Here is a 20630-nt window from a genome sequence, read left to right as displayed (position 1 = left end):
CCCAGGGATCACACTTGAGTCTCCTTTAGGCAGATGGACTCTTTACCACTAAGCCACCTTTTCTTTAAAGGGAAGAAAGACTTTGAATAAAGTCTCAAAATGAAATTAGCTAAGCCAGACACTTTGTAATCCTTTGTTCAGTTAAGCAAGCATGAAATACTATAAGCTTAATATAGTCATTCATTAGATTTCCTTCCCCTCTATGCCTGATTCATTATACCTCTTCAAAAAAAAAAAAAGCCAATGTTCTTTTTTTATCTCCCACATAATTCTACTCCTAAGAGATTGGCTTGTTTATTAGCAGTTCATGGCAGCTGAAGAAAGGTAGTAAGTGATACATGGAACTAAAAAGTGTTCAAATGCTGTTCAAACTTGAGCTGCTCTCATCAAGCCCTTGAAAGGGAATTATGCTCTTGGTTTTAGCTGTTGACTTCACTTTTGTGCACAATGGCAGCCAAGGGTACGTAATTTCATGCCCTCTCTCTAGACTAGCTGTTCCCCAAAATGAGACATTAAATGAAAAAAAAAAAAAGATGAATTCTTCTGGAATAAAATACTATGTAAATATAATCCGAGTGTGAAAACAGAAGACTTAATGAGAATGACGAGTAAAATACATATGGAACTTCAGCCTGTGGCTTTAGCAGGTCACATACCAGGATGAGCAAATGCAGGCAGAGGCTGTATGACCGGGGGCGCCCCATTGGCCAGGGGGGGCACCCCTGCTGCAGGAACAGATGACACTAGCGGGGGAGACATCCCAACAACAGGAATGGAGCCCATTGGCACAGGAGCAACAGCGGTCAGCGGCGGCATGCTGGCAATACCTCCCATACCTATGAAGGGAAAATCCCAATAAAATTCACATGGAACCACATTTCAGCATTCAACAATAATTAACCCAGGAATGCATGGAGAGGAAAACCCTCTTCCAGTCGTAATATACTCCCATTTAAAATCTGAATTCAGATTAATCCTTTTGAAAAGTATTAAACATTGTCAATGATCAGATGGAAAGGGCTCAAGACCCCAGCTTAAAGAGAAATCTACTGGCCAATGTTCACCAATAATAACCACAGTAGACTGAAAGCCAGCAAAGGGAAATCAATTCATAAATTCACAATGAGGTACTTTTTGTAAAAAATCCTAATTGGTCACCAGAGGAAATCTATTTATTTTGAAAACTAGTAAATAAAGGCAGAAAATAAACCATTAACCCACCTTCCCTTTACACATTGAACCTCAGAGGAATCAAACATTTGATGAGAAAGTTTCTGTTTATAAAAGTATTCTAACAACAAAAAAAAAGATAGAACTAAACTAAATGTCTCTATTCTTTTTCCTTTTTCTATCCTAACTTGTGATATTGTGACATTATAAGAAGTATAGATCTGATCTTTGGCCCCAGGTCCTTATTCTTGACAGAGCTCTGGCGTGCATGTGTAGTTGCTCAGTCATGTCCAACTCTTTGCGACCCTATGGACTGTAGCTCACGAGGCTCCTCAGTCCATGGGATTCTCCAGGAAAGAATACTGGAGTGGGTTGCCATTTCCTTCTCCAGGGGATCTTCCCAACCCAGGAGTCAAACTGGCATCTCCTACATTGCAGGCGAATTCTTTACTGCTGAGCCATCGGGGAGGCCAGAAGAACTCCTAAAATCCTTTTCATTTCCTGACTGATAGGAACATCTTCTGCCAAAATATTTGGTCTTAGTCCCTGGTTCATGACACTAGAGCTTTTAAGATCCTTGGAATCTCTGGAGTAGGAAGACTGTCATCTTGTGTTTGATGAGACATCAGGGGAGAATAGACGGGGGAAACTGAGCTAATCAAAGGCTGATGATTTCATCAATGAAGCCTCTGTTATGAAATTCCCATAACAACTCCTACACGATGGACCTCATTTCTGTACTGTAGTGGTTATCACATTCGCCTCACAACTCCTACACAACAAGGTCTGGAGAACTTCCAGGCTGGTGGACACATCCAGGTCCTGGATGACAGAAGCTCCTGCACTCAGTACCCTTTAGGACCTTACCCTACACACCTCTCCATCTTCCTGTTCATCTGTACCCTTTATAATATCCTTTATAGAAAACCAGCAAATGTAAATACAAGTTTCCCAAAGTTTTGGGAGCTATCCTAGCAAATTGAAAAAGTGGGAGAAGGGTTTGCAGGAGCCTCTGACTTGAGTCAATCTTAAAGGAAATCAGTCCTGAATATTCATTGGGAGGACTGATGCTGACGCTGGAGTTCCAATACTTTGGCCACCTGATGTGAAGAGCTGACTCATTGGAAAAGACCCAGACACTGGGAAAGATTGAGGACAAGAGGAGAAGGGGGTGACAGAGGACAAGATGCTTGGATGGCATCATCGACTCAATGGACATGAGTTTGAGCAAACTCTGGGAGATGGTGAAGGACAAGGAAGCCCGGTGTGCTGCTATCCAAGGGGTCACAAAGAGTCAGACATGAGTTAGCGACCAAACAACAACTCTGTAGTCTTGACTCTGGAGCCAAGTCACCCCAGCACTTGTGACTCAGATCTAAAGTGAGGTCAGTCTTGTGGGACTGAAGCCTGTGGAATCTGACACTAACGACCAGAGTGAGTGTCAGAATTGAATTTAATTATAAGATATAAAGTCAGTGTCCGCAGAGTTAGAACGTTGGTTGGTGTGTTTTTTCTGGATACAAAATTCTTGGCCGATTCCTTCCTTGAGAATCTTAAATATGTCACTCCATTTCCTTCTGGCAGGAAGAAGTCGGAAGATGCTCTAATTCTCTTTCTTGTTAGCCATGTGCTTTCTATTTGCTTGTGCCCAAGTGACTTTTTGTTTTACTAGAATGAATCTTGGTCTTGATCCTCTCCAGGACAATATTCCTAGGCACGTGCTTTATTTGTTCAAATTTAGTTTCAAACCTGCCGTGTCAGGAAAGCTGTTCTCATTTCCCTTCCCTTGCTCTGGTTTTCTTCTTCAGAGGCCCCATCTAACCAGCTAGTCAGTTCTTTTCACCTTCATCATTTGGCACTTGTTCTCAAATTCTTTTTGTCTCTTTTGTCGTTTCCTTTTAATGCTCGAAACTGTCCTCTTTTTTTTTTTTTGCTTTCTGTTTCTCTTCAGTCTCTCTCGTGCTGCCTCTGGTTCACTCTTCATTTCTGAAACAACTTTTTCTTTTATGTCTCATTCTTTCTGGAGCGGTCACCTGATTTCTGGAGTTTTAAAAAATTCGGATCGATGCCAGTCGTTCATGACTTGCACCATTTTCTTAGCGCCTCTCGGCTTGTTTTGAAATAGTCGGTCACTGGTGCACAGCCACTGTCCATGAGGGTGCTGCTGGTCTCTCCGTTGTCTCCTCTCTAATAATAACTGTGTGTGGGATTTGACCCTGCCTGATGCTGCCTGTTGCTCCTTTTGATGTGTGAGCCTGGCTTCCTGGGTGGGTTCAGTCTCCTCCCCCATGTAGGTCTGGACCTTCTCATCCTCCTGTCTCTGCTACCCTGCCCTGTTTAATCTTTACTCACTCCCAGTCATTCCTCCTTGGTGTGGGATCTGATCATCAAAGGCAGCCTTGTCGGTCAGTTTGAAGAGTCCATAGGGACCAGATCTTGCAAGTCTTCTAATCCAGGGACAACCCCCATCATTATTGTCTTAACACCATGATTTGTCCATTTCAGTTACCTACTCAGCTTTTAAATTGCCCCTCTTACCAAGTGACGGCCTCTTCTGAATGAATGGCATTTTCTGGATACCTCTAAACAAACACATCCCCCAGGCAAGGTTTTAGATGCCATCTCTTAATTCATGAAATTTTCCACACTCTCCTCAACCACTGAGTTTTCCCCTTGACTCTAAAAACACCGGAGCCTTTCCAACCATCAACATGCTATCCTTTAGCTGACAGGCTCCACCTCACGGTTAAACTTTCCGCCCTCCCAGGCCTCCAGCAGGCTTCTGTCCCTACCACTCCAAGGAAACTGCTCATCAAAGTGAAAGTGAAAGCGTAAGTTGTTCAGTAGTGCCCGATTCTTTGCAACCCCATGGACTATAGCCGGTCAGTCTCCTCTGTCCATGGGATTCTCCAGGCAAGAATACCAGAGTGGGTTACCATTCCAGGGGATCTTCCTGACCCAGGGGTTGAACCCAGGTCTCCCACGTTACAGGCAGATTCTTTACTGTGAGCCACTAGGGATGCCCAAGATCAGGCCCAAACCCATCTTATCAAATGTCAAATCCAATCACTCTCGTGTCCTATTCTTACTCAGTCCCTCAGAAGCAACTCTTCCCTGGTGGCTCAGCTGGTAAAGAATCCACTTGCAATACAGGGGACCCCGGTTAGCTTTCTGGGTTAGGAAGATCCCCTGGAGAAGGGATAGGCTACCCACTCCAGTATTCTTGGGCTTCCCTGGTGGTTCAGATGGTAAAGAATCTGCCTGCAATGTGAAAGAGTTGGGTTCAATTCCTGGGTTGGGAAGATCCCTTGGAGGAGGGCATGGCAACCCACTCCAGTATTCTTGCCTGGAGAATCCCCATGGACAGAGAAGCCTGGCAGGCTACAGTCCACGGGGTCACAAAGAGTCAGACACAACTGAGTGACTAAGCACAGCACAGAAGCAACTCAAACATGGAGACCCACACTTGAAACAAGGTGTGATCTTAAGTGTTCTGCATACTCTAGCTACACTCTGTCCACCTAAATGAAGAGGGACACTGAATCACCGGAAGTTGAGCTTATGCAGGAATAGCAGAAGAATTGCAATCCTGATATCTTTCTTTTTTTTCTCTCTCGGTTGGTAGGCATGTTGGATCTTAGTTCCCCAACCACGGATCGAACCCGTGCCCCCTGCATTGGAAGTGATGAGTCTTAACCACTGGACCAAGAGGGAAGCCCCAAGAATTGCAATTCTAGACATACCAACTGTAGTAAGCTACAAGTGAGTCCTTTGAGGGTTTGGGGTGGGCTGGATTTATGGATAAGGATCATAAAGAGGAGGGAATTCAGTTAGAATCCAAGCAGTAAGTTCATTGGCTTGAGGAAGAGAAGAAACTCTTGGTGGAGGTTCATCCGTCAACAGATCAGTTTCCGTTTTCTGTAAATCCCTGATCAGTAGTACCTCTGTTCTTAAGTTTCATTTTCCTGAGGATTCATGCATGAGATTCTCCACTGTATATATCCTCTGGTTCCATTTAAGATTGAAATCCTCTCCCAACTTTCTCTCTAAGATCCTATATCAGTCCCAGGGCTTTCGTTGCCATCCATACTCAAACTCACCAGAGCTGAGAATCCCTCCTGCGTTGCAGACATACAGATTTATCTGCCTCCCTAATATCTCGACTGCGAAATCAGCAAGGCCCTTCAAGCCTAATATGGTCAAAATCTGATTTACTTTTCCTCCACAATACAGGATATGATGAAACTAATTCTAAGCTATTTTTCACATTGATTATCACTGGCCAGATCTAGATTACCATAATCTCTTGCCTATGGAAAAAGCCTCTTTATTGATGTTCCTGATTTTAGGCTTGTCCCCTGTAATCTAGTCTTCAGATAACACAAATGACAAAACAACAACAACAACAGAAAAAACCCACACAAAAAAACCAAAACCATCTTCAGATAACATAGATTATATTTTTTTAAATGTCCATCAGCCATTTACACCCTGTTCAAAAGCTTTCAACTGAACTTACTTAGAAAAAAATGCTAACTTTTTAGTGGTTTCAGAGGTAAAGAATCCGCCTGCAATGTGGGAGCCCTGGGTTCAATCCCTGTGTCAGGAAAATTCCCTGGAGGAGGAAATGGCAACCGACTCCAGTATTCTTGCCTGGAGAACCCCATGGACAGAGAAGCCTGGCAGGCTGCAGTCCATGGGCCCGCAAAGAATTGGACATGACTAAGCGACTTTCAGTTCACTTAGTGGTTTTATTAGGTCCCAAACCACCTGGCTCCTACTTTACCTCCCCGACCTGAAGCCCTAAGGACACCAGGTGCAAGCCTCTCATTATTGTTCCTCTGACACACCAAGCTTTGCCTTAGGACCCGTTGTTTTTTCCAGGTGGGTTCTCTTCCCCCATACCTAAGGCAGCTCAAAAGTTATTGCCTGGGTAAATTCTCCCTAACCACCTGGTATCAGGAGAAATAACAATAACCTCAGATACGCAGATGCAGCTCTGTCATAGGCACCCTTATGGCAGAAAACAAAGCAGAACTAAAGAGCCTTTTGATGAAGGTAAAAGAGGAGAGAGAAAGAGCAGGCTTAAAACAACATTCAAAAAACGAAGATCATGGCATTTGGTCCCATCACTTCATGGCAAATAGATGGGGAAATAATGGAAACAATGACAGACTTTATATTCTTGGGCTCCAAAATCACTGTAGATTTCAGCCATGAAATTAAAAGACACTTGTTCCTTGGAAGTAAAGCTATGACTAACCTAGAGAACATATTAAAAACCAGAGATATTACTATGCCTACAAAGGTCCATCTAGTCAAAGCTATGGTTTTTCCAGCAGTCATGTATGGATGTGAGAGTTGGACTATAAAGAAGGCTGAGTGCCAAAGAATTGATGCCTTCGAACTGTGGTGCTGGAGAAGGTGCTCAAGAATCCCTTGGACTGCAAGGAGATCAAACCAGTCAATCGTAAAGGAAATCAACCCTGAGTATTCACTGGAAGGACTGATGCTAAAGCTGAAGCTCTAATACTTTGGCCACCTGATGCAAAGAGCCAACTCACTGGAAAAGACTGATGTTGGGAAAGACTGAAGGCAGGAGGAGAAAGAGATGACAGAGGATGAGACGGTTGGAGGGCATCACCGACTCCATGGACATGAGTTTGAGCGAGCTCTGGGAGATGCTGCAGCAGTCCATGGAGTCGCAAAGAGTCAGATACAACTGAGCGCCTGAGCAACAGCCACCTGGTCCTCTCTGCACCTCTCATGAGTACATGGGTGCTGAGTTGCTTTAGTCTCCACTCTTTTCAACCCTATGGACTGTAGCCTGCCAGGCTCCCTTGTTCATGGGATGCTCCAGGCAAGAATACTGAAATGGGTTGCCATGCCCTCCTCCAGGGGATTCTGACCCAGGGATGGAACGCAGGTGAGTTCTTTACCACTACTGCCACCTGGGAAGCCCTGGGTCTCTGTCATGTCACCCTGTTTCACAGAACTATTTGTCTATTTGTTTCTTCCCCTAACTTGCCAACAAGTTCCATAGTAACTGGGGTCACAATGTTTTACTCACTACCCCCTTCCCAGCAACTAGGACACACAGTCGGGACTTAAAGATATTGATTGGTTTGACCCAGTAAAACTGTGGACTCTGGCAAAAAACAGAAACAATCACAACAACCTCTCCCTGAAATATCTGAGTTCAGAGTCAAAGAAGAATGATGGTGTGTGCAAATACACTGAAGGGAGAAGGTACGAGGCATACTCATCACAGAATGTCTTGGAATACGGCCAGGCACCCTTAAGCAAATCACAGTATCACTGCACCCCATTTTCCTCTTCTTAACAAAATGACTATTCAACCTCTGCTGCTGCTGCTGCTGCTGCTGGTAAGTCGCGTCAGTCGTGTCCAACTCTGTGCAACCCCATAGACAGCAGCCCACCATGTTCCGCTGTCCCTGGGATTCTCCAGGCAAGAACACTGGAGTGGGTTGCCATTTCCTTCTTCAATGCATGAAAGTGAAAAGTGAAAGTGAAGTCGCTCTAGCCAGCCTAAATTCCACGGTGCGTTAACATTTGCATTAACCTCGGGAGAGTGATGAAGCCCTGTGTCACTCTGATGATCTGGTGATAATGAAGGTGGGAAGAGAGAAGGAAAAGAGGAAACCAAAGGCCTTGAGGACAACTGAGTTTAAAGAGGCTCTGCCTCCCTTTCAGAAACATGAAATAAAGTGTTCCTTGTGAGTCGTGTGTGACTCTTTGCAACCCCATGGGCTATAACCCTCCAGGCTCCATGGGATTCTCCAAGCAAGAATACTGGAGTGGGTAGCCATTCCCTTCTCCAGAGAATTCCCAGGGAGAGACCCAGGGACTGAACCTGGGTCTCCCACCCTGCAGGCAGACTCTTCATTGTCTGAGTCACCAGGGCAGCCCCTTGGAACATGCTTAGGTGTTCAGCTTCTTGGCGTCTCAGTTCTCTCCTTTGTGTGAAAGGGTTGACAATCCGTTGCACACTTTCAGGGTTACTGTTGTGACCAAAAAACACGCTACATGTGAAGACAGACCACAGGGCTAGAAAACCCATGGTCAGACAAAGTCTCATACTAATTATAAAATACTGATAATAGTAATAAGTTATGTTTTCAATTAGCCAGAAGAATCATAAGAAAAAAATTACTTTGGCAAAGGCCAGATTTTTGAGTAAACTTGGGCAAAAGTGGGGATTGGGACCATGTACTTTTAACTTCTCTTTATCGTCTGTTATTCCCTCACAATTAATCCTCTGGAAAAATTTACTGAGGTCGATGTGACAAGAATGACAGGAGGAAAGGCAGTGGAGAAGCCAAGGGGAAGAGCTAAGGTCTGAATGGCAGGAGGGCAGTTAAGAAATCCCAGCTTCCCAGAGACCTCCCTTGGGGTTCAGTGGTTAAGATTCCAGCGCTTTCACAGCAAGGGGCACAGGTCTGATCCCTGGTCGGGGAACTAAGATTCTATATACTGCGAGGCATGGCCAAAAACATTTAAAAAATATTTTTAAGTTAAAAAAAAAAAAATCCTGCATATGTATACCTGTGGCTGATTCATGTTGATGTTTGGCAGAAATCAACAATATTCTGTAAAGCAATTATCCTTCAATTAAAAAAAAAAAATCCTGGCTTCCTTTAGAGGCTGGGCAGGTTACTTAAGTGACTGTAAAACCCTCTGTACAATGATGGCACTGCTCCTGAAAATAAATCAGCAATATCCCTAGAGCTGAAATTCCTACAGCAGAACGGAATAAGAGAAGACATATTACATGTCAGAGGAAGAATTACTGACACCTGGGTTTGAGGGAAAAAGAGGAAATGGGATGCCTGTGGTTATCTGACCCTTTCTCCACATCAAGGTTTCTTCTTGCAGCCTCGGAAGGGAGGCCAAAAGCAAACCAAACACCCTGTAGTTCTTTTAGCTACAAGCACCGTCAGGCATTCGGAGCAACCACCCCTTTGAAATAAGCTGGTTAACGGAGGGCTCAGAACTGGGAATACATGGTGGAAGATGGCCAGGGAGGGCGCTGGTCCCTCGGAGCAGCCCACAGCACTGTTCACCTCTGCCCTTCCACCTCTAGCTCTCCTGTGACTTTGCATTGTTCCTCCTTCTCTTGGATCACTGTCTTATTTGCCTAACCCAAAACCTGGACCTTTCCCCTAACATACCCAGACTTGTGGCACAAACTCACTGAAAGAAAGGCAATGCACAGTGTGCTTTTAACAGTGAACCTCTTAAGAACACCATTTATTTATCTCAGCTTATCATTAACTGTGGGCTTCCCAGGCGGCTCAGTGGTGAAGAACCCGCCTGTAGATACAGGAGACGTAGGAGATGCGGGTTTGATCCTTGGGTTGGGAAGATCTCTTGGAAGAGGAAATGGCAAACCACTCCAGTATTCTTGTCTGTAAAATCCCATGGACAGAGGAGCCTGGCGGATTACAGTCCATGGGGTTGCAAAGAGTTAGACACGACTGAGGACACACGCATCATTAACTGTGTCAGAGACAACCTGAATGACTATGATTGCCCCCTCCCAAACCTCCTTCACTTTATCACCTGTCATCAGATATATCAGGATGAAGGGAGAGAGGGAAACTCTATCCACCATTTTTCTGTTTTGTTTAAACTGTCTAAGAACTTTCCCAAGAATCACGTGTTGGATCTTATTACTGTAATCTTTAAATCAAGCTAAATAATTAAAGCCTAGGGTGAGAACAGAGAAGAAATCAGAACTGTTGGGGACTTCCTTCATGATCTAGCAGTTAAGACTCTGCTAGCTTCCACTTCCCTGGTGGCTCAATTGGTAAAGAATCCGCCTACAATGCAGGAGATCTGGGTTTGATCCCTGGGTTGGGAAGATGCCCTGAGGCAGGGCATAGCAACCCAGGCCAGAATTCTTGCTTAGAGAATCCCCATGGACAGAGGAGCCTGGCAGGCTGCAGTCCATGGGGTCACAAGGACTAAGCGACTAAGCACAGCACAGCACAGCTTCCACTTCAGGGGGCACAGGCTCAATCCCTGATCAGGAAACTCAGATCTGACATGCCACACAATAAGGTTCAAAAAAGGAAAAGAAAAAGAAAGCAGAGTTGACTGTGATCTTAGTCAACTAATTATCATTTAATTTTCTTTTTTTCTTTTTGGCTATATCATAGGGCATGTGGTATCTAGTTCCCTGACCAAGAATTGAACCCATGCTTTCTGCATTGGAAGCTTGAAGTCTTAACCACTGGACCACCAGGAACATGCCTACCAATTAATGTTTAAGAAAAATATCTGACTAAAAGATGGCATTTTATGGAATTATGTTTTAAATTGGGATAATAATTTTCATTCCCCCCCACCGTGGCATTTTGTGTGAAGAAGTAACATAATGTAACCAAGTGCCTCAACTATTATTACAAAAATACATTTCTCTTGATACTATAAACAAAAGGAGCATAAGGAAACAAAACAATGCTCCAAAAAACACAAAACCAAAGGGAAGTATGTGAAGATGTGAAGAAGGGTCAAGAATCCAATAGGGGCAAGAAAGAGAGAAAAGATGCAACAGACACTGCAAGTTTAATCCTTTTTCCCTGACAATCTGCACCTTTGCTTTCATTTCTTTCTTTTTTTGCTTTCTCCCCTTCCAGCATTATCTTTGTGCACAGGGCCATCATTTTTCAGAGTGAATGTCTCCTAGAATTTCAGTGCTACAAACTGATATGGCAGGGAGAAGGAAATATTTATTTTAAAAACATACAATGAAATATATGAACTGATTCCTTTTAGACTCACCAAAGGCTGGTGCACTAGAAATAGCAACTGGTTGCTGTTTCATGACAGGGGGAAGTGCAGAGGGGAGCTGATATCCTTGGAGCTTCAGCTTGATGAGTTTCATAGCAATGGAAAACTCCACTTGATCCATCCTTCCATCATTATTCATATCAGCGAGCGCCCTGCAGAACAACAGCATGGGCTCAGAATGACTGTGACCTTAAAAGAACCTTTCCCAAACCACCAGTCCCACCCACACAAAAACTAGAGAGTCAGCTCCCTTGGTCCCAGAGAAAACAAAACAAAACTTGTTTACCAAGCTGTAGGGAAAAACTGAATAGGTTTTACATAACGACGAATTATGTTTTACTGTGTTAGTCTTCACTTATACACATGCATTATTTATATGATACACAAGGTAATTTTCAGTCTGAATGTCAGGACATATACTATGGACACCAAATGGAGCTTGTTTTTGGAGCAATGAAAATGTTCTCAATTGGATATTGGTGATGGTTACACAACTCTGAATAGACTAAAAAAACACTGAACTGTACATTTTAAAACTGTGAATTTTGTTAAGCTATTATGGGGGAAACAAAGGTATTTGGAAACAAGAGTTTATTTCTAGATTCTTGATTAGATTGCATCAACTCATCTATGGGGCTCTACAAACCTCACCACGGGGATGTGACATGCTATGCTCTACTATAATGTAATACTGGCATACTTTTAAAGCTGTGAAAATTAATTAAATGAGCTTATAAACACACTATCTGAAAGTGGTGTTCAAACATAAATGGTCAAGCACAACTTTCAATAAGCTGTTTATAGAGTATTTTTCTCAACAAAGAATAACCAAACAGAAGAACAGAGTCTGGACTTGCAACTGGAAACTACGTTTTGGCAAACTGAAACTGCATGTGACTTAACCTCTTCTGTACAAAAAATGGTCCTTCGGATTTCATTTGTTGAAGTCTAGATATCAAAGGCCTGAGGATTTATTTTTTAAAACCTGTCTTAACAAAATTTTTATTTGAAACTTCAAATGTTAAGACCAGTTACTCCAATTAAAATACTTAATCCTTAGCCATCTTTTAAATGAGCCACAGACTGTGTCCACAAAAGAAAATTACGTTACGTAGAAAATAACCCCATATTGGCTGGAGTTAATGCAAAGTAGTAAAACATGAGGCACAGAGAAAAGTGTCATAAAAAGATTACAAACCTTTAAAAATGTTAAAAATTCTAAAAGTCAACACTATCTCTCGGGAAAATTTGTAAAGCTCATAAAATCATAAAGGAAACACTATGGCCACACGAACCATCCTTCTGCCTCAGATAGGAGCTCCCCTGCCAGCAATGAGCCCTCCAGCAAACCACATCATGGAACCCGAATTTCTCTCACTGCTAGCGGCTTCAGCATCACTTGCCATGTTTCTTGAGCATTTGGACTCATGCGTCTATGAATTGCTCATTCACATCCTTTGCCAAGTTTTCTGATGGACTGCACGTCTTTTCCTTGTCAGTTTAAAAGAGCTCATTGTACGTTACACATCAACTGTTTATCTGTCAGTTGCTGAAAGAATTTTTTAAACTTGATCCATTTTGTGTAATTCTTCAGCATACAGAAATTCTACATTTTTATACATGTAAAATATTTCTTTGATAACATAGCTTTCTTTTCTGAAACTGTATTACTTTATTACATTTCAACCTTTAAACTGACTGTAATTGCATATATGTGTGGTATGTTACCCCAGGGTTCAATCAGATTTCCATCAGATAGATGGATACTTAACTTTCCCAGCAATGTTTAGGAACCAATCCATTCTTTTCTCGCTGAAGCATAAAAATATTTTTGTGGTTTATTAAATGTTTATATGAAATGAGATCTATTTCTGGATTATCTACTCTGAATAATTTCCAGGTCAACATGACAATAATCTGATTGCACTGACTCCAGTATCTGGCAAGACTTATATAAAAAAAAACTTGTGTTGATGTTTGGCAGAAACCAACACAAACACAAAACACAACACAAACAAAAAATTAAAAAAATAAATAAAAAAATTGTTGGATGAACCTAGAGATTGTCATACTGAGTGAAGTCAGAGAAAGACGAATACCACATGACATTGTTTATATGTGGAATCTTAAAAAAAACAAAAACAACAAGAGTAAAATGAACTTATCTACAAAGGAGAAACAGAGTTACAGATGTAGAAACAAACTTATGGTTACCAGGGGGTCAGGCAGGGAGATGTAAATTGGAAGACTGGGGTTGACATACACACACTACACCATATAAAACAGATAACGGATAAGGACCTAGAGTACGGCACAGGGAGGTCTACACAATGCCTTGTAACGGCCTACACAGGAAAAGAATCTAGAACAGAGTAGATTCATGTGTATGTGTAACCAATTCACTTCACTATACAGCAGAAACTAACACAACACTGTAAATCCCAAGAAAAGTGTTTTTAAAAATTTGCTTGGCTATTCAGACATTTCTTTTTCCCTATGAACTTTAAGATAATTTATCTATTCTATAAACAACTTTCTTGAAATCCAAAATGAAACTGCATTAGATATATTAATTTTTATAGAACTGACATATTTATGATAGTTTGTCCAAAGAAAACAGTACATTCAGTTCTCCTGATGTTAAAAACATTACATCACTTTCTCCATATAAGTAATTACTATTCTCGTTAAATGGGGTCTTAGGAATTTTATCATTTCTGTCACTCAAACAGAACAGGTTCCTCATTTCCATATTTAGACGCTTATGTCAAGCACAGAGAACAATTTTGCTTTTAATAATCATTTCTGCTGGCTGATCAATCTTACCAAACTTCTGTGAAACTTACACAATCACCTAAACAGCAAAAGAGTTAGCTTTCGTTTCCTATAGTTATACCCTTCCTCTCTTTCACTGTTCTTACTGTCTCCATCACATTACTGAGTGGGCATTCCAGCGTAGTTCTGAATTTAAGTTAAATGGCTGTAGTGTTTCACTGTTTAGTGTAATATTTGGTACTGATTTTTAGAATGTAATCTGACATATTTAAGCAGTTCCCTTTTTCTACTAGAAATGCTTGCTATACATTTTATCAAATGTTTAATCAGCATCTGAAGACCTGATCACACACATCTTCTTTTTCCTTTTATCTACTGATATAATATGGATTTCCCTGGTGGTTCAGACGATAAAGAATCAGACTACAATTCAGGAGACCTGGATTCAATCCTTGGGTCGGGAAGATCTCCTGGAGAAGGGAATGGCTACCCACTTCAGTATTCTTGCCTGGAGAATTTCATGGAGAGAAGGAACCTGGCAGGGTACAGTCCATGGAATTGAAAAGAGATGGACACGACTGAGCGAAATAATGTTGAGGGAATTCCTTGACCTTGAACAAATCCTGGCATAAACTCAAGTTGGTCATAGGTTTTATACATTGTAGAATTCCATTTGCTAAGATTTTGTTTTCATTTTTCCGTGTCTATGATCATAATTGAGATTAGTTTCTGGTTGCTTTATTTTTAGTCTGTTTTTCAGGTTTCATAAAGTAAGTTGAATCAATAAAATGAAATGGTGAGCTTTCTTTTACCAATTTTTCTTTTTTGGGGGACACTGTGCAGCATGTGGGATCACAGTTCCCTGACCAGGGATCAAACCTGTTGCCCCACCCCACAGTACAAGCATGGAGTCTTAACCCCTAGACGGCCACAGAAGTCCCTCGAATATTTTTTAAAAGACATTCAGGTATTTCAAATGGTTTTCACAGATATAATAAAGGTTCCCAATGATCAATACTGACATGCATACTTTACAAAAAAAAAAAAAAAAAAAAACCAGCAGATAGATTCCTACTTTCTATTCCCCACACTACTGCTCCCAAAACACATTTTCTAGAGAGAAACAAAAATATCTAGTGTGGGATAATGAGTGGGTTAGGGGAAAAAGACTTTCTAGTAATGACATAATTAGCAAAAGCCTAGATGGGAGAGGAGAGGAAACACGTAATGCTCAGGTTCTAAACATTCACTAAAATCCCAAAACATTTCTAACAATTTTGTGTGAATTTTTTAAAAAACTTCTTCTGCCCAACTAACATAACATAGCTGTTGGGATTCCTTGGTAATAAAAATTCAAAGGTCTTTTTAGAATTATAACAGTTACTCCTACAAAGCTCAACTCTCTCCAATCCCTCCTAAGACACTGGAAAAGAGTCAGAATTCTATTTCTCAAATTTTCTCTGCAAAATATGATTTCAGCTCTGCTATCCACTTCATCTCCTGTGTGTGTGTATGCTCGATCACTTAGTCTGACTCTTTGCGACCCCATGGACTGTAGCCCGCCAGACTCCTCTGTCCATGGAATTCTCCAGGCAAGTGCTGGAGTGGGTTGCCATGCCCTCCTCCAGGGGACCTTCCTGTACCAGGGACTGAACCCCTATCTCCTGCACTGGCAGATGGATTCTTTACCACTGAGCCACCTGGGGAGCTCGCTTTACGTATGTATAGTTATTTCTCAGTTTACTCAGTTCTAATAATCACCCCAGAAAACTAACTAAAAGTCTGAGAATCCTGAAATTAAATTCACACAACTTCCAAAGTTAAAAAATGTCTGATAAAAATATTTTTAATAAAAAGTGAAACAATATTTATGACTCTTGAATACAAACTGATCTTAAACACGATGTTTAGTCTGATATTAAAATCTATATATAATAACAGGCATGGTGGAGATGAGAAAAGGTCCACAAGTATACTGTATTAAGGGTAAGTTTTTTGTTTGATTTGTACAAATAAACCACACATTGCTCTTATATCCAATGGGAAAAAGTGCTTCAACTCCAAGCATAGGAAAATCTGGCAACACCTGCAGAACTACATATAGATTTACTCTTTGATGCAGCAACTCAATCCTATGAATTTACCCTGAAGGTACACCTCCAACAATACAAAAACACATGCTTTAGCTCATTCTTCGCTGCATTATTTGTAACTGTAAAATATTAGAAATAACCCAAATGCAGAAAACATAGGAAACTGGTTGAATAAACTATGGTATACCATTCACAATAAGTATTACATAACTGTAAAAAGAAAATATAATAAAGATCTCTATGCGATGATATGAGTGATTTTTAGGATATGCTGTTAAGTGAGAAAAGGAAAGAACAAAAGAACATTTATAGGAGGTTACTTTCAAAGCAGAAGGAAGAGGAAATAATTTAAATTCACATACATATTAGGGACACGTTTTTTCCCCACAGAAATAAACAACAAAAAGATAATAAGCTTTTGGAACCTTGCTAATGTGTTACATATTCAAAAATTAAAATTAAGTCCACAAAGATGAGAGCAGATCCCTGAACTGAATAAAAACTAAACCAAATAAAACTGGGGTTGGGGGTGGGGGTGGATAAAGGAGATTGGGACTGACATATACATACTACCATATATAAAACAGATAACTAATAAGGACTTGCTGAATAGCACAGAGAACTCTGCTCCATACTCTGTAATGACTTATATGGGAATTGAATCTTAAAAAAAGAGTGGATGTATGTTCATACATTAACTGATTCACTTTGCTGTATAGCAGAAACTAACACAACACTGTAAATTAACTATATTTCAACAAAAATTAATTAAAAACAAAACAACAACAATAACAAAGAAAAATACAAATAAACCTAGTAGTATTTTGAATGAGTACATGTCCACATAGGAAAAAAACATTCAAGTAACTTCTGAACACAGCACTTCATACATCCTCAGTCTGTAAACAAAAGAACTATGAGGTAACCTTGAACGCCACCGAATGGGTTTGGGGTTTGCGGTGGACAGGCGTGTAGCTCTTCTGAAACTTACCTTGTCTGTATCACACGATTCAGAGGAAAGAAGGACCTGTCTCCACTCCATCTCATTCACTGCATCAGACAGTTCCTTTAGGAGGCCACCTCACCCACAAAGGCTCATCACAGGCTGCTCACCTCCCCTGTCCAGATTAATCTGGTCCAGTCACTCACCATCTCTTTGTTTATTCACACAACAACAAAAAAAATTTTTGGCTTTGCAGCACAGCTTGTGGGATCTTAGTGCCCCAACTAGGGACTGAACTCAGGTCACCTCAGTGAAAGTGCGGAGTCCTAACCACTAGACTGCCAGGGAATTTCCCAACAAATATTTTTTGAAAAGATCACTTACTAAGGTCTCCATTCAGGAACTGGGCTTACAACTAAGGTAAAGACAGGCAAAGTTCCTGTCCTTGTTTCAGTGTAAGCAGACACTCCACAAGAAAACCAGTCAGACTACTCAACATATTGATAAGTGCTATTAAGAAATAAAGCAAGGGGACTTCGCTGGTAATCCAGTGGTTAGGACTTTGCCTTTCAAGATAGTGGGTGTGGATTCGATACCTGGTTGGGGACCTAAGATTCCACATACCTCGTGGCCAAAAAAACCCACCAAAACATAAAACTGAAGCAATATTGTAACAAATTCAACAAAGACTGGTTCACATAAAAAAATCTTAAAAAAAAAAAAAAAAGAAAGAAAGCAAAGCAATCGGAAAGAGAAGATGTTGGCAGGAGCAGGTAGGGAGAGGGAAAAATTTTATTTTTTTGCCTTTAAAACTTTTTGTTTTGTATTGGAGTATAGCTGATTAAGAAACAATGCTGTGATAGTTTCAGTAACCAGCCAAGGAACTCAGCCATGCATATACATGTATCCATTCTTCCCCAAACTCTCCTCCCATTCAGGCTGACACACCATATTGAGCAGGATTCTCTGTGCTATACAGTAGGTCCTTGCTGGTTACCCATTTTAAATGCAGCCCTGTGTACATGTCCATCCAAAACTGAGAGGAAAGTACTTTAGACAAGTGCTCAGGAAGCCCTTCTCAGGGAAGGTGACCCATGAATCGAAACCTGATGGGTAATCAGCCAGATATGTAAGGATCTAGAAGAGCTGCAAGGCAGGGAGAGAAAATGCCAAGTGCAATGACCCTGAGGCATTTAAAGAATATAAACAAGGTCAGTGAAACCAGAGTGCAAAAAATTAAGAAGAAAATGGTACAAAATAAAAGAGGGAAACAGCCAAGAGCCCAGTTCACATGGGCCTATGGCCTTGGTAACGACTTTGGGTTTTCTTGTTAATGAAGAGTTTTAAATGGATTTACCTTTTGGCGGGGGGCAGGATTTACTTTTTTGAAAGATTGTTGGGTTGCTGCTTGGAGAATGGAAGCTAAAGGGACAAGTGTGAAAGAGAGACTCCAGTCAGGATGGTCAGATCGTGGGCACAGTTATTCGGCCCACTGTGACAAATCAGGATGGTAGCAAAGGAGACAGAAAGTCAGGGGCCAGATTGGGGATACAGTCTAATGAAGTCAAAAGTATACGCTGATAGACTGGTTGTACAGGGTAACGAAAGGAGAGCAATCAGGCATGGCTCCCACCAGCTGGAGAGATGCTCACGAACATGAACTGAGATGGTGAAGACTCAGGAATGTTCTGGATGACTTCTGGGGGAGCCAGGGACTTTAGCAAACTGATCTTGCTGGGGGCTGAAGGCCCTCCTGACGTATGTTCAGAGGTTCCTAAATGGTATCCTAAGGGGTGACTGCCCTGATCCCTGCCCCTAATTTCTGCCTCTGGCTTCCTCCTCTTCTCTCGGGGCTGTTTCCAAGCAGTGCTCCCTCTCTTCCCCTCACTTCTCTCCTTAACAGCTTCTGTCCCCTCTTTCCATGGCCCCTACCGCCTCTGATTCCAAAGCCCTCATTCAACTTCTTTGTCTTCTCTCTACCTGTCTTCTATTCAAGGCTCTTGTCCATTGCCCTCTGCCTTGTTCTTTCCTGTCTCCACACGAGCCTAAGGTTGGAACGATGTTAAGCATTTAAGTTGCCAAAAGATAAGAGGATATTGGTGGCTTTCCTTTCAGCTCCTTAGTAGTAAGACAATTTCTAGGGAGAGGAATCATCTTTGGTTACTGTTATAACTTGGCTTTAAACACACCGACTTGACTCCATCCTCTGAGGGAGAATTTAGGATTTCCTGTATTCTTAATTAGAAACTGGACTGGACAGATACATATCTCCAAAGTATTAGTAGGTTACAGTTCCAAAGCTCATAAATAAATTAACTGGAGTACAGTTTCTACATGAATTCTAAGAGAGATTCCCCAGCAGCCCCCATCACTTCTACATTTCAACTGTGGTCTAGAGCAAAGAAAGAAAGGCACAAAGAGAAAGAGAAACTAGAAAAAGTTCCTAATTCTCAATACAAAAATTTTCTTCTTCTCCAGAGGAGTGGCACAGACTGCCTAAAACTCTATAGACTCAAACCCGCTCCTCTACCAAAAGGGGAAGGGCTTCTTTTGAAGCCTTTGACCTTATCAGAAAAAACAAGTGAGAACACAAGATTAGTATCAAAGATAGGGAGGAAAACCTACTTCATCAGGTCAGCTGTTATTTATAAACTTAAAAACCAAAACATGAAGAGGTGAAGTACTGCTCAGGCTTATAAAGGGAACAAGAAACTGTGCTGTGTGTGCGCAGCCGCTCAGTCGTGTCTGACTGTGTGTGACCCCAGGGACTGTAGCCCACCAGGCTCCTCTGTCCATGGGATTCTCCAGGCAAGAATACTGGAGTAGGTTGCCATTTCCTCCTCCAGGGGATCTTCACGACCCAGAGATCAAACCTGCATCTCCCGAGTCTCCTGAATTGGCGGGTGGATTCTTTACCCATTGAGCCATCTGGGAAGCCCTGAAGAAGCTGGTGCTAAAAGACAGATCTTCCTCACACTCTGCATCACACCATTCCAGCATCTTAGCAGGACATCTGTGCCTCATAAAATTTACAATGACCTTTCAAAGCTATTTCTTTTGGGAAGATACTTAAAGGTGTGTTTTTTTTGATTTGGGGGTTTTTGTTTGGCTAGGAAGGGGTCTTAGTTGTAGCATGTGGGCTCCAGTTCCCCAGCCAGGGATCAAACCCCAGCCCCCTGCATTGACAATGTGGAATCTTAGCCACTGGACCGCCAGGGAAGTCCCAATAGGTGTGTAAGTGTATTTTGTTTTGTTTCTTCCCCCTAGTAGTAATTCTCGATGAAACTAAAATATGCCATCACAAATTTAACAAAATGTCAGAAAAGAAAGATAAAAAACATTTTGGATTTAACCTAAGTCTGCCAACTCATTATCTTCACTGTTAACACAATTTTTCACAATGAAAAGAAAAAGTTGGCAAAAATTACTTTAGTGTACTCTGGTAAACAAAACAGAAACAAACAAACAAAAAAAAGCAGTTTTGTTTTGTTCTTTTTTTATTTTTGGCTTGTGGCATCTTAGTTCCCTGACCAGGAATTAAACCCAGGCCCCCAGCAGTGGAAGTGCAGAGATGTAAGCTCTGGACTGCCAGGGAATTCCCCTGTGCCCCACCCCAATTCCTGCACCAAAGAAAAAAAAGTTTGGAAAATTAACTGTGTTAATGGAAAGAAGTGAAATTTATTAAATAATACTTTGTTTTTCTCCATTACACTTATTAACATGTGACACTTTTTATGCTGTTATTGACCATCTCCTTCCACTGGATTACAATCTCTATGAAAGCACAAATTGTGTCAGTTTTGTTCACAGCTATGTTCCCAGCACCTACAACA

The 20630-nt window shown here is 41.5% G+C and overlaps 1 protein-coding gene across 10 annotated transcripts in view; it reads right to left on the bottom strand.

The window, feature by feature from the left end:
• Window positions 1-20630, bottom strand: part of ITSN1 (intersectin 1) — a 243741-nt gene that overhangs the window by 143702 nt on the left and 79409 nt on the right. For all 10 annotated transcript variants that reach the window (XR_015168658.1, XR_015168659.1, XM_086413813.1 and 7 more), the window contains 2 exons: window positions 10978-11138; window positions 657-836 (listed from right to left, as the gene is read on the bottom strand). Coding sequence is in view for 8 of the 10 variants with exons in the window: in XM_086413813.1 (XP_086269939.1) it covers window positions 657-836; window positions 10978-11138 (341 nt within the window). In the remaining 2 variants the exon portion in view is untranslated. The remainder of the gene's footprint in view (window positions 1-656; window positions 837-10977; window positions 11139-20630) is intronic.

Source organism: Bos grunniens, chromosome 1, assembly GCF_055505025.1.
Source record: "Bos grunniens cultivar Pamir isolate PY7600 chromosome 1, Bosgru_T2T1.0, whole genome shotgun sequence".
Lineage (NCBI taxonomy): Eukaryota > Metazoa > Chordata > Mammalia > Artiodactyla > Bovidae > Bos > Bos grunniens.
The sequence above is the reverse complement of the archived record's forward strand: the minus strand, read 5'-3'. Positions and strand labels throughout refer to the sequence as shown.